Below are 15,176 nucleotides of genomic sequence, written 5' to 3'. Positions count from 1 at the left end.
CGAACATTCGCTGCCATGGATGTTGAGATACGCCCAGCGCGGATTAAGTGGATTCCTAAACTCCAGGAAAAGATCGCTGAAGGTCTTAACTCCTCTGAATTACAGACTATTAAAAACCAACTTATAACAGCCGCATATAGCTCTGTAAGCTACCATCATTTATATCAGTTGATTAATAAAATTCAATATTTGATTAGAAAAGACCCCGGGAAGTCACTGAGAAGGTCTACCCATAAGGCGAACCTTTGGTTTGATTGTGAATGTTATGAAGCAAGAACACAAGTAAAATATTTACATCAAGCATATAATTTGCATAGATCTCATGAACATCTAGAAAGATTTAGGACAGCTAGGAAAAAATTTAAACAGCTAATCAAGCGGAAGAAGATTCTTGCCCTAAGACAATCGTGGCAAAATCTCCTTCAGGCTTCTAAATTAAAAGATTCTACTATGTTTTGGCGTATAATAACCCAACACTGGCCTAAATCTAATCTTCGACTAGAATGTGCCATTGCTCCAGCTATTTGGGAAAATTATTACACCACTCTATACCAGGGAAATTATATCATGGACGACTCCAAACCAGACCCCTATATAGAACCCCCTGTATGGCTACCAGTTACTTCGGCTGAAGTCCCAGATCTTATAGCCACTCTTAAACCAAACAAGGCACCAGGGCCAGACAATATACCCCCCAAAGCAAACGCAAAGAGGTGGGCCCCCACCTTGGCTGCATTATTTACTAACATCAACTCTTCCGTGGTCATACCACAAGGGTGGGGTGCTGCAATAATAATTCCATTATATAAAAAAGGCTCTCGGCTGGACCCTGCTAACTATAGACCGATAAGTTTGCTTAATATAATTAGTAAGCTATACACCACTTACCTGTATAGGAAATTACTAGACTGGGTCAACCAAACCGATCTGTTAGCACCTGAACAAGCAGTTTTTCGCCTAGGACGATCGCCGTCTGACCATGTTTTGGTTCTTCAGCATCTTATTACCAAATACAGCAAAACTAATGGTCAGGCTCTATATACGGCCTTTGTAGACTTAAAAGCGGCCTTTGATTCTCTATCTAGATCAAGACTCTGGGTGAAAATGCAAAACTTGGGAATTGATCGGCGTCTTTTAACCTTGATACAGGGCCTTTATCATAATACTTCCCTGCAGATTCGGTGTAATAACGAAGGCCATTTAACGAAACGTATCTTTACCTATAAGGGTGTAAAACGGGTGCATTTTAGCACCCCTACTATTCAACATCTATATAAACCCCCTAGTGGCTAAACTTACATCTATATCATCTCACCCTCCAATGCTATCCTCTAACCCGAGAGCCTGCCTGTTATATGCAGATGATATACTGCTCCTCTCACAGACACCCATTGGTCTCAAAAGATTGATGGCAGCTCTGTCATCCTTCTGACAAGAAGAAAAACTAATAGTAAATCGGCAGAAGACTAAGGTTCTTGTCTTTACTAAAAAAAAGACAAAACACATCTGGAGGATTGACAACTTGCCGATTGAGCAAGTGAAAACTATTAGATATCTCGGTATTGTACTACAAGCATCAGGTTCCTATCAGATGCATATCTCCTCCTCCCTGTTAACTGCCAGACATACAACAAATGTCCTATTATCTTTCTTCTATACCAAAGGGGGCCAATTTATCTTTCCAGCCATAAAAGTATTTGTTGCTAAAATCCTCCCGCAACTCTTATATGGGGCTCAAACTAGTACATACACCAATTTTACTAAACTAGAAGCCATACAAAACTCCTTTCTAAGATCAATATTAGGAGTTCCCACTTGTGTTCCAAACTTGATATTGAGACTAGAATGCGGTCTCCAATCCATAGAGTCTTGCGTGTGGAAACTGAGATTACTATTATGGTTGAAATTAATTTTTAGGCCCATCGGGCTGGCTCCACACGTACTTATAGATAAAGTTCGTTCCCCTTGGGAAAAAATGATCCACGACAAACTATTAAGCCTAGGCTTTTCTTTGCCTTATATTCTCCATCTGGGTCATGACTTTGCTTGTGCAATAATTAAACAACGGTTAAGAGATATTGATTTCCAGCATCATTTACTCCTTGTAAGGAAACAAAGACATAACCCGAAGTTTTTCACCTTAATGTCATACCTCTTGAATTTGGAACTCCCCAACTATAGAAGGGCTTTTACCCTAATTAGATTAAATATATTGCCGTCCACTGTACTGTCTGGTAGATATAATAAAATCCCATATTCTGAGAGATTTTGCCCCTGTGCTGATGGAGAAATTGAATCAAATGAACATGTTCTTCTTCGATGTATATTTTATCATGATTTAAGATCTCAATTAATTATGCCTATTTTGTCGTCTCTTCCATCTAGAACTGAATCCTTTTACATAGATTATCTACTAGGCGATTATGTACCTGAGGTGACACTTGCTGTCGCCAAATTTAGCGCTACTGCTATTAAATGTAGGAAAACAAAAGTCCAATAACTAGTTATAATCTGTTTGTTCTGTATATTGTTTTTATTATATATCTCTTTGCTGCTAAATCAAATGGAAGCCATTTGTACTTGTTTTACTTTGTAATATTTATGTATGAAGGGTCAATTTGACTGTAAATAAACTCAACTCAATTCAACCTATACAGAAGTCCCATTGAGTTCAATGAGGCTTACTTCCAGTGTAAGTAGGTATAACAGTGTTGCAGCCTGAATGACTCGTACAGAGCATAATTTTTTTAATAGGGTGGGAACCCATGGATCTCCAGATGTTATTGGAGTCCATCTCTCATCAGCCCTAGCCTACGTGGCCAATGGTTACACCTGATGGAGTCCAGCAACATCTGGATAGTCACAAGTTCCCCATCCCTATTTCATGAAATGGGATGAGTGACTTCCTTCCAAATGCAATACTCTAGGACTGATCCTGTCCCAGTAGGCCAACACACATTTGGGCATATTTAAATTGGTAAAGTTCAGTGGTCTTGCACATACTTGAATCTGTACTGGCTTATCACAGCAGTCTAACTGTACTCCTGTTCCCTGAACGAAAGCATATTTGCTTTATTTTATCTATTTTAAAAAAAGAAGTATGAACTCCTTTGCTGGAAATAGCTAGTACGCATAACTACAAAGAAAATAAATGTTTTAATCAATTAGGAAAGGATTGTGTTATGGTATGCCAATACTTCAGAGGAGAGGAGGAAATCCTGTACGTGTATATATATATATATATATATATTCCCTAAGGGGCTGCATGAGTGCTCATGTCTGCCTTGGGAGCATTTTCACATTTCCTTTATATGCTGGAGGACATACACCTCTTCCCAAACTGGCTGCCTCATCTGCTTATGAAAGCAATTGAGTAATTAAGTCCCACAGGCATTTGCATCATACAGAACACTATACCCTTTAGACAATGTCTGAGGGAAGAAACACACTCACCGTTCTGCCTTTTCCAGTATGTTTCAACCTCTCTCTTCTGAAAACGGGGGCACACAACACTAGTCAAACTCTGCCCTTTTTACTGTAAAACCTGGTTGGAGCAGCTTCAGCGCATTTTTTAAAATAAAATTCAGCTTCAAGGAGATTTTGCAACTGAGCGGCAGATCAACCCGTTCCCCTTCCAGGTATGGCTAATGGAAACACTTTGCTCTGGCAACTAGTGTGTTCACAGCCTGAGACTAGAAGATCTTTTGTAAAGAATGAATACTGAGTTGGAGGGGGAATGGAATGTCCTCAACAGGAGCACTCCACATGACAACATTTTATTGCAGCTCTCATTTGCTGTGTAATAAAAGTAAGGCATGAGTTGGATGTGAGTGAAGAGTGATGTATCCCACTGCCTTCTTTTATGCCACTGAATGGCATGCGTGTCACAATATTGTCAGTTTTCTCTTATTTAAAAAGAATAATCTTGGAACCTTAGTTGTTTTAAAACCTCATATCGCTTCCCAGAAGGAGCATAAGCTGCAAACACACAATATGTCAAGTGCTCCTATTAGGATAACATACTCCATTCCATTCCCCCTCCCATTTGGTATTCTGTTCTCCACCCCAGTAGTCAGTCAGCATGCCATGGACACTGAGCATCAGTTCTCATTGGGCTGTTTTCTTCAAAATTTGGTGATTACCCAAGCCTGCTGAGACCTTCCTTTTTTGTGTGAGTGGTGCCATTCCGGCTGCATAAGAAATGGCACTCAGCTCAGCCTGAACATCAGAAATAGAGGCAGTGACAAAAATGACAGTAGGTCTCAGCTTATCTGCACTGTCAGGTCATATCCACACCATACATTTAAAGTACATGGCTTCCACCAAAGAATCCACCAAAGAAATGCAGCTTGATGAGGGATAAGCTACAGTTCCCAGAATTTTTTTTTTTGGGGGGGGAGCCATGACTATTAAACTGGTATAAATGTGCTTCAAATGTATGGTGTGGATATGATCTCAGACACATCTACATACATGTGCCTAAATCTGGGTGTCCTGAACAATATACTGCATTCAGAGCATCAGTGGACAGTTCACCACAGGATGAAGTGCTCACCTTTCAAACACAGGATAAGAAGATCATGATAAATATAACTGAACCTATGAAACACTGATGCAGTGTAGCAAACGGTGTGAGCCTACATGGTGCTCATAAATACTGTTCTCCTGAGATTGCAGTCACGAAGAGCTACAGTGCAGAGGAAGAATCAGATGGATCAGATTAGGTGCCTTGCATCTAATCCCATTTATCAAGGGCTATAAATAACTATGATTGATCAAATGCAAGTCATGTGGCTTGGACAAGAAACATTTGGGAAAGAAGTGCCAGTGCAATGCTGCAACTTAGCACGTGGGAACATTTATGACCGTCTTGTACTGGGTTATTGATAAACAGGTTATTTCATAGGATCAGACTCGCTCACTGAGCCCTACTTCTAAGCAAGGAAGAAACAGAACATAGTCCAAGATCAAATCTGGGCCAGATGTTGTTACAATGAAGTCACTATGTGAGGTAATGGGTAGAGAGCTCTACTTGGTCTGGGTTCAAATGTCCACTTTAGCCATGAGGATCACTGGCTGCTCTTGAGCAAGTCAGTATCTCTCAACGTACAGCTCACAGGGCTGTTATAATGATCAAATGGGACAACCTCCTGTGTGTCTGCTACCCTGATCTCTTAGGAGGAGATATGGAATAAAAATGTAAGAGAAAATGGGTTGGGCTTGGTTACTTTATCCTCATTGGGGCCATAATCCTCAAACAAATACATTCAAAATGGTGTGTTTGAGAAAAAACAGACTTCATTGGGATGTGCTTTGAGGAATTTATCATATATCTTGAACATGAGCCAAAGGCATTTCCTGCACCTTTGTCCAATTTCACATTCCTAATTAGGGCCAACAACCTCACCTTCATTATTATGTGGTGACCACTTTCCTCCATGTTTTAAATCATAAATTGCTCAGAAGCATTGTAGCATCAGTCTAGTTCACTGCTAGACATGGACAAGTCTCCCACACCTGCCCATACAGCTAACATTTGACTCTGCTGTAATAGAAACCCCATAGAGAAGCCAGAGATCAGGCAGGCACATTTATAGAGAACCTGCAACTTGGAGCAGAAATCAGATAAAGAGGGTGGGTAAGAAAGATTTTCCTACCTGCTTATTAAGTTGCTGCTGTGGAGGGCTCCCAGGTTCCTCATCTACACTGAGGGAAGAGCGGGAGGCAGAGGAAGAAAATATGAGGTATGAGGCAGACTCACTTTAAATTACAACCTGAAAATATTTATGGAGCAATCCTTAGCCACAACATCCTCAAGTAATTAAATGGACCTGAGTGCCTGTAAACTATGTGTGATCCTTTCTCACGCCAGCAGATGGCATTATAGCTAATCTAGGGCACTTCCAGACAATCAGAGGTGCTTCCAGAAGGGAATAAGTGCTTCTCCTGCCCACAAGTTTTTGTATTGTCCACATGACTGTCATCTCAAATGGTGTCCTGGCTCCAGACCAGGACACCTCAGACAGAGTTCTCTGGCAACTGCAACTCTGAAGAGGAGATAGTTTCATTCCCTGATCTGTCCCATGTGGATCCCTGAGGAGACACCTCTGCCACTGGACTGATGGTGGCCCTCTGACTTCTTGGGAGATCAAGAGGACCTTGAAGAGAGATATTTATTTATTTATTGAATTTATATACCACCTTTCTGCTAAGACACTCAAGGTGGTTTACAATTTTAAAATACTACAAGAAATAAATGATATACAATGTAAAGTTGTCCCTCTTGTGAGCAGCAGTCCAACTGAAGAAAGCCCTGATTTTGTCATTGCTAGTCTCCGCCACTCTCTCCCTTCCAAAGGACAGATGATGCAGATGATGTCTGCTGCCCCTTCCATGTTGGCTTAAGATTTGTTTAGATATCCATCACTGGAAACCTCATTAGCCTGAAGAAGCCCATGAGTACAGCAGAAGGCACTGGCCCTTTAACTAGCAAGGAGGCAAGACTCAGTGTGTGGGGCCTCTAGTCAATGATTAGTAGCCTTGCTATAAAATGGGATCTCCTGAGACAACTTGGATCTTTGGCTTCAGTTGCATGAGCACACTCCATCGTCCTGAACCCACAACCTGGGGTCCCTCCAAGGTGCCAGTGCCTTTGAAACTGGGAACCCCTGACTTCCCCTTGCTTGGGCAATCCCATCTTCTTGGTGGTGGGAATTCCCTGTGGATCACAACAGATGACAGCCCATACTTTTAATATTTAATTGGGTTTTCCCCTTATCAAGAAAAAGCTGATAAATAAAAATAACCCATGATATATCTGCAGTCACTGGTGGTGTGGAAGCTCCAGGGTGCTTCCACACTGTTGCTCTTTTGGGGTGGGATTCAAACATATACTGACAAATTCACATTGTACAATTATAGTTGATTAGCAGGTCTTGTGCAACAAACCTACTTCCTAAAGGATCAGAATGCCAAAAGAAATACACCTATTTCCACTAATTGCACCATGCTGAAGGCACACCCAATTCAAAGGAGATACTCTCTCAATTTCTCTACACAGTAAATGTGGGGAATTACTTGGGAGATTGTAATTGCAGTGCAATTTTACTTTAAAAAATAATAATAATAATAGTAATACAGGTCTTGCACAAGATCTCTGTATTAAAAAAGACAAAAAATGGACATTGATATTGCCTCCCAGCCTACTCAAATGAGCAAGCCTCCATTTTGTCTTTTGTGAAATATGATCATTAGTTGTATAATGATGGGAACATTTGCTCTTGTACTCTTTCTGTTTTTTGAAAAAGATTTGCATGCGCACGTATAGAAATACCTGCATGCATGTGCAGAATGGAAGAAGGTGTGTGTTTGAGTGGGGGGAAGTGATTGAGGGGAAGGACAAAACCCCGAAACCACAGGCCTGATACATTCTGTCAAGCTCCATCCATAACAAAGCATATTATTATTGAAAAACAGAAATGTGTGGAAGATAATGTGCCAAACTTGCACACAGGAAAATGGTTTCTGGTAATCACTTTTCAGAATACACCAGAGCTTGGAAAAGTTACTTTTTTGAACTACAACTCCCATCAGCCCCAGCCAGCATGGCGCTGGCTGAGGCTGATGGGAGTTGTAGTTCAAAAAAGTAACTTTTCCAAGCTCCGAATACATCACTCCAGTTTTGTTTAATCTGCACTAGCATCCAATCCATTTCCAGGCTCAATTTAATTGCTGCTTCTTTCCTACAAAGACTAAATAGTTTGGAACCAGGATGACTGAAGGACTGCCTCTTCCCACATGAACTTGCCCATCCACTGCATTTGTCACCAGGGGCCTTGTTCTGTGTGCTACCACCAGTAGAGATGCAGCTGGCTGTGATGCATCTCAGGGCCCTCTCAGCTGTGGCACCCCAACTCTTGAATCTCCCAGGAGATGTCCCATTAGCACTTTCACTGATGACATTTAGCCTGGCTATTTAAACATCTTAAATTTTAAAATTTGTTTTAAATTCTTGCCTGCTAGATAGATTTGGGGGTTGTTTGTTTTGCTCTGTTTTGTGTTTAGTTTTGTGTTGTATGATTTTAATGCTGTAAACTGCATAGAGGACTATATATAGTGGGGTTTTTGGTAATAAAAATGAGGTGCTGGTATTAATACTTTCATAAAAGTGCTGTGTGCACTAACACAAAATGGTTGCCATGGGCAACAAAAGAAGACATGCCAAAACTCCTCACCAGTGAGTACCATCACAAAAAAGCACTGTGTATATCTATACATATAATAAAAATGTAAGTGTCATGCTGTGCAGTTTGCAGCGCCACAGACAGGTGTGGCACTGCAAACTGCAAGGAGATGGTAGCAGCCTTGGGAGGCAAGAAAGTGGATGGCTTAGGTGTGACGATGGCAGCCTGGGGTAAGTGGGTGGGTGTGCACAGAGGGCAGGAGGCCAGTGTTCAGGAGGCTGGTGTGTGGCCCAGGCACACAGCTTAGGTGTGCGGCAGCAGCCTGGGCAGGTGGTGTGCAGCCTAGGTGCACTGAGTAGCAGCACAAGGTAGGGATAATGGGGGGCAGTGGAACAGGTGAGACAAGTGGGATGACAAGGGGAGTGGGGGTGCCTGAGGGAGTTGGTGAGGGGTGTGGGGTTGCCTGGGGGCATGAGAGTTGGGCTTGGGGATGGGTGGCGTTGGGGTGGGCAAGTAATAATAATAATAATAATAATAATAATAATAATAATAATAATAATAATAATAATTTATTTATTGGTCGCCTATCTGTCCAGGTTAGTGGACACTCTAGGCGACTTACAATAACAAAAAGCTATACATAACATACATATACAAAAACAAACCACAGTCCTAAACAATTTAAAACCAATTTCCAATTAAAACATCATAAAAAATAAAAAAATAAAAAAAGCAGCACACAAAAAACAAACAAACAAACAAACAAACAAACACCCAGGCCACCCCAGCCAGCCGGCTTATGTAAGGCAGGTAGTGAGTGAGGATGGGCAAGCAAAGCAAGCAGGGCATGGGGGGTTGGTGAGTGGAGTGAGCGGGGGGGGAGCCCCCCAGTATATATATATATATATATATATATATATATATATATATATATATGAAACAGAGCTTGGAAAAGTTACTTTTTTGAACTACAGCTCCCATCAGCCCCAGGCAGCATGGCCACTGGATTGGGCTGATAGGAATTGTAGTTCAAAAAAGTAACTTTTCCAAGCTCTGATATGAAATATGAGTCCAGGAGATTACTGCACATGACAGTCAGGCAGTAGGTGAGGTCTATTGCTTTACAGAAATTGCTAAACTTCACTGCCAGAACCTGTTCCTTTCAAAAGTGGAACCAGGGATCCAGAACAGATTCTAGAAGAGGGAGATTTGGAGAGATTGATCAATAGACATTTTGGATGAGAAAACTGGGTCTTGACAACCCTGTTCCAGAACAGAAAGTACTGATTTAGTTGTTTGTTAGATTTATATACTGCGCATATAGCTTGGCTCTGTGAGGAGTTCACAAGGCCACAAAAGACATAAAGGCAAAGCAACATTTAAACAATAAAACCAATTATAAATAATGCCACTGCAAACAACCACTGTAGTCTAAAAACTATCATAAGCATGGCAGATTTACATAATTTTAAAATCAGTGGACTTATTTGGTGCAAGAATCCAAAAACACCAGATGACTACCAAGTGCTTTTTTGCTATGGTACCGGCACCTCTTTTTGGCTGCCCATATTGTGCTGGCACCCACCGCACTTTTATCAAGATATGAGTACCAGCATCTCGTTTGTTAACAAAATAAAGTACTGACTAACTATACCTATTGTAATGAAAAGGCCTGGGAGAACAAAAATGTATTCACCTGGTGGCTAAAAGATCATAGTATGGGTACCAGGTGAGCCTCTCTGGGGAGGGCATTCCATAAGCAGGAGATCACCACCGAAAAGGCCCAGTACATAAATATCAAATTAGGTGGGAACAAGACATGTTAATGTCAATTTCAGTAAATAAATGGATATGGATTTAGAAATAACCCCTCTAGTTTCACTTAATGTATGAATCTTAAAGATTACGATTAACTTTTTGGTATATAACACTAGTCAGACTAAATAAAACATATCCGGAGAACACAGATCATTGCTGGAAATGTAGAATGACAGAGCAACATATTCCATATTATGTGGTCATGCACAAACATCTGGATGTTTTGGAATCTAGTGGTGTCAGAAATAAAAAAATATTCTGGGTTATGATCTCCCAAAAGACCCAATGGTAATACTGTTTTGGTATCTTAAGAACATCATACCAAAAGAAGACAGAGAAATGATAAATTATTTGATAACAGCAGCCAGAATGATAATATGCTAAAATTGGAAGTATGTATTTATTATTTATTTAATTTATCTATTATTTTATTTATATCGTGCCCTTCCTCCTGGCAGGAGACCAAGAATACCATCACCAACAAATTTAGTCAAAATAAGAGAGGGTAGATAGTGAGAAAATACTTTTATAGAGAAATGGAGTCTGTGTATTGCACATTGGAATAACAAGGTGCAAGATGTAGCAAATCCGTATTTTTTTAGTGGGAGAAATATAAGAGTGAAGGGTGGCGAGAACATAAGAACAAATGAACTATTGTTGACTTATTTTTTCCCCTTGGGAATGTAGTATTATTTAATTTTAGGTAATGATTAATTGATGATGTGATTGGTGATATGATGATTATACATTTAACTGTATTTATGTATTGATATAATTGATGATGTTCATATTTTAGATATCAAAATTATATTCATAACTAATATTTTAGCAATTGGATAGAATTATTGTAATTGTATCATACTGTATTAACATTTCTAAAATAAAATTAAAAAATAAGGATAAAAATATATAATGGAAAATGGAAATACTCTCTCTCTTACTCTCTCTCTTGTAACCAGCTGCCTGTTAGGCAGCCAAATCTGGAGAAAACCCTCCAATAAGGACAGGGCAGATATATGCTAGAGAAGACAATCTCTCAAAAAAACCAGGCCCTGTGAAGCCTTGGCCTCCTGTCCCCCCATTTTGCCTAACCAGCCAACCATATATCTCCCACCAAGTCTCCAAATTCACAAGTTAACAGTTAGAATATCTGTCAGATGGAGAAATTCCAGTAACAATTTTCACTGAAGACAGCCATCTTCCTCTACACTAGGAGGTGTCTACCGCCTTCCCATCCATGCCCCCCATCACAAAAGATGTGAAGAATGTGAGGTGGGACCTGATGAGCTGTCAGGTCATAGCTGCCACTCAAACACAATGTGGGTTACAAGTCCTAAAAAAAGGACTGGTGAAACAAGTTCCTTTGTCTCTTACTTCAGGGTCCATTACATTTCCTCACTGACCATCAGAGAATTGGCACTGGCCATCTATGTGGTATTACTCATGAGGAGACTAGAACCCTGCTTTTTAAGTAGTAAGGGTAGACTCATTTGAGCTAAAGAGATCCTTTTATTTTCAATGTTCTGTGGAGATCAGCGAGTTCCTTTCCCCCCAGGGAGGGCAAAGGGAACAGAAAGTTACCTTGGAGTCCCCGTTTAATTGTTTGGCTGAGATGGTCTGGGAACTGTAGGCACAAAGAGGGAGGGTGGCGGCAGCAATTATCAGATAGTTTGGGACCAACCTACCTACTCTGCAGGGCAGGCAGGTAGCAGTTGGGCAAGCAGTGACATGAGAGAGGAGATGGAGCAGTATCCTCCACTTGCTTTGCACTTTCCCTCTGGCTGCTTGTGTGGATGGAGCCCAGTGGAAAAGGACAAGCAAATGCATGGCAGTGACAGGGCTGAGGAGGAGGTAAGCCCACTCAAGAGCAGCGCTTGACTAAGAGCATCTTACTTAACCCCACCACCACAGCCAAAAACATAGAACTGGCAGTGACGGACCGGATAAAATAGGGCCACTTCTAGTTCAGGTTGCCAACGGTCATCCCAGTGGCAATCTATCCTTGCCTGGGGATGAAAGAACCTTGTACTTACCCATCTGATGTCCACACTTCACGGAGGATGTCTGACTGAAGCGGCATTGCTAGCAGCCAGTCTAGTTTATTTCAGATGTAATGAGGGCTTGGTCTAGGAGAAAACAGGAATGAAGACCTGGAGTTCAAAGCCACCTTTCTTGCCAACTTGTAAAAGGACAGCTCTTTCCTTCCTGGTGATGGTTTAAACAAAGAAATCTGTGCAGGAAGCCATATGATTTCAGTCCCATGTAAATCAGATGGAAGACTTCAGTGCATCTGCCCTGTGGGTGCTCTTCCTTGGATTTCCCATCACTCTGTCCGTGCAAGGCAGTGCTAGGACTTTATTTCAATTAGTTTGACTTTAATACCTTGATTCATAAACACCCTGCAGTGGCCTACAACTTCAGCACAGGCTTCTTTGGCAACCCCGCAAAGTTTGTGGTGCCTCAGTGAAGCAGGTGAAGAGAGAGAGGAAGAAAGCCAAGGAGATGATTAACTTTTTATTTCTTCAAACTAGGTAATAGGATTTCAGGGGCTGATGGACTGCCAGCCAGGCCTCCTGGGAGATCTGTAGAATGGACCATCTGTCACTGTAATTTGTTTAAACAGGGCCATGGGAAGCTTCCAGTAGCTATGCAACACTGTGTCTGTCCTGCCTGTCAAGGACTGGTGCAATATGTGTGAAACCAGAGATCCTGGATGGCACTTTGTGAGCCCATTTGTGTCAGTGTCCCCTTCTATTTACAGCTTTTCACTTGCATCTCTCCATACCAAGATGCAAATGGGGCAAGACTCTGGATCAGGGGCGGGGCAGGGGCTTCAGAATGACCCTAGAGTTCGATCCACAAAATCTAAAGTCATGGAAATAAAGCCAGTAGGTAAAAGCCCAAATGAAAGCATGTAAAATGTCAGACAGGTGATTCAACCTGATTGAGATTCATTTATCATTTCTCCTGCCAGTTTTGTACTGCGGAGGCTGCTTTTAAATCAGTGATGGAATTAGTCCTAATTTACAGTGCTGGCCTGGAATGAAGAAAGGCACAGTCTGATTTCCTGGCTGAGATTTAGAGATCATGAGCCTGCCATTACATGCACAATGCAATGTACAAATTGGGCTGCAAAAACTCCCAGCATTTAAGTGATCCCACCACTAAAGTCATGCAACCAGGAGTGGGATCTGAAAAGCCAGTAAACTATTGCTTCTGCCAGGCTCAGGACCAGAGCTTGGAAAAGTTACTTTTTTTGAACTACAACTCCCATCAGCCCCAGCCAGCATAACGCTGGCTGGGGCTGATGGGAGTTGTAGTTCAAAAAAGTAACTTTTCCAAGCTCTGCTCAGGACCCACCCTATCATTAGGCAAAGTGAGACAGTGGCAGGTGGGGAGCTGTGGTAAGATGTTGGAGGATGGAATCATGTGTGCCATGTTGCCTGTCCTGTGCCCTCTAAGCTAGCCAGTGGCCCTCAGGGGTAGTGGAAGACAATGCGCCTTGGCCTACGTTGAAGTAAGACTCAAGACCAATCCACTCCAGTAAGCTTCTGCACATGTAATGATGAGGAGTTGTTATCTTGTCCTTTGCCTGAGGGAGCAAAAGGTCTTAGGCTCCCCATGGTCAGACTACACAAATAAACCAACAGATTCTGTATTAGCTCTTCCAATGAACCACCAGGTTCTGCATTAGCTCTAAGAACCACATACCTGGCTCCATGCCTAACCCAACTAGATTATTCTGTCCTGCCTCTACCTTTCTGGCTTTCCATCCTAAATTCACCCTTGATTTGTTAGGCTTGGTCATGGCTTTATCTACCCAACTCCACCAAGGATGTTTCTTGAAATAAAAGTTGGTTATTATTTCTTTTCTCTAATGGGGAAGGAGTATCTCTCTCAAGCCAAAGAATGTGACACATAACCCAGAGTTGTTCCCTGGTGGATCTGAGATCATTGTAAGTATGGCTTAGCATTTGGACTAGCTAAGCTGAGAAGTGTCCTCTTCCACACAAGTTATGGATCTGGGGTTGCTGGCGTCTGACAATGGGAGAAGTCTTGCACATGCACAGAGGTGATGCAAATTTTACAGCCACAATACTTATTAAAATAAAATAAATGGCATTCTGATTCCACTTGCCGCTGATTGTGGAAGAGCTGTGCCTCAGCAGTGCTGAAGGACCCTCCTGTGGAAGCAGCTTATGTTTATATTTGCATTTCAGAAAGCAGAACCACTTGCATTGGGTCCTAATGGAAAAAGAAATCTGCTTGTCAGTGCAGACTAGAGCCTTTCCCTATATTCTTTCCAAATCTGCAGATAAATCTCTCTGCACTATTTCAGGCTCTTCAGGGCTGGTGAGAGTATATTTGATTTGATCAAGCATTTCTGCTGAACTGGTTCCATTTGGAGATTAGACCTATTTTGAGAGCTTCAGCAGAGCTGTGCTCAGCCTTGCCAGTGCAAGAGTTCTGCCCTGATCGCCTTATGAGAGATACAGTCTGGCCATCATGGGCTATACAGTGTGATGCAACTTCCTGGACATTTTAACTTCATCCTCACCTGCTGTTTTAGAACTGCTGGGCGATATGGCGCAACAGACTATATGGTCAACAAGCTTATCCTAGTTTTGAGGAAAGTGGATAGAGCTGAAAGAAACATTCACAAATACAAAGATTGTGATTTTTTTTTCAAATTATGAATGAGAAATTTAGAATTCAATTTTCACATTTTGCAAGTGAAATTTGTACCGTATAGCTGGACTTGGTGTTTCTTTATTTTTATTTTGGCAAGGTTGAAATATGAACTGTCAATTGTCAAATGCTAACTACTACTGCATGTGATTTATCAAATGCTGCCAGGGTATTTTCAAACCCCATTCCTGTTCACAGAATTTGGAAAACCATCTCGTCTGACTCCCTATTATAAAGGTAGGATCTTCTAAATATTACTAGACAGCTCTCACATAATCCAGATGACAGCATGCCACAGGCAGAATCAATGCACCCACTGAATCTTCTAAAAAGGTCTTGTGTGTGTGTGTCTGTGTATTGGTAGGGGGTTGCAACTGTTTCAAAGGAAGAAGTGTTTTGTTGGAATTAGAGCTACAGCCAACAGGGATTCATTTAATTCTTTTTCACTGATGCTGATCATAGTTAACCTAGTCCAGTGCATATGCT

At 41.5% G+C, this 15,176-nt stretch overlaps 1 protein-coding gene across 5 annotated transcripts in view; it reads right to left on the bottom strand.

The window, feature by feature from the left end:
- Nucleotides 1-14,627, bottom strand: part of TULP1 (TUB like protein 1) — a 74,309-nt gene extending 59,682 nt beyond the window's left edge. For 3 of the 5 annotated variants that reach the window (XM_061630402.1, XM_061630406.1, XM_061630404.1), the window contains exons 1-2: nucleotides 12,035-12,214; nucleotides 5,658-5,706 (exon numbers count right to left, since the gene is read on the bottom strand). In XM_061630402.1, the coding sequence (XP_061486386.1) occupies nucleotides 5,658-5,706; nucleotides 12,035-12,081 (96 nt within the window). In that variant the 5' untranslated portion in view covers nucleotides 12,082-12,214. Of the gene's footprint in view, nucleotides 1-5,657; nucleotides 5,707-12,034; nucleotides 12,215-14,559 lie in introns of those variants that run through there. The other 2 variants (XM_061630403.1, XM_061630405.1) reach the window with 2 other exon arrangements.
- Between the last annotated feature and the right edge of the window lie 549 nt (nucleotides 14,628-15,176).

This window comes from Rhineura floridana, chromosome 6 (genome assembly GCF_030035675.1).
Source record: "Rhineura floridana isolate rRhiFlo1 chromosome 6, rRhiFlo1.hap2, whole genome shotgun sequence".
Classification (NCBI taxonomy): domain Eukaryota; kingdom Metazoa; phylum Chordata; class Lepidosauria; order Squamata; family Rhineuridae; genus Rhineura; species Rhineura floridana.
Note: the sequence above shows the minus strand (reverse complement) of the source record. Positions and strands in the feature narration are given on the sequence as shown.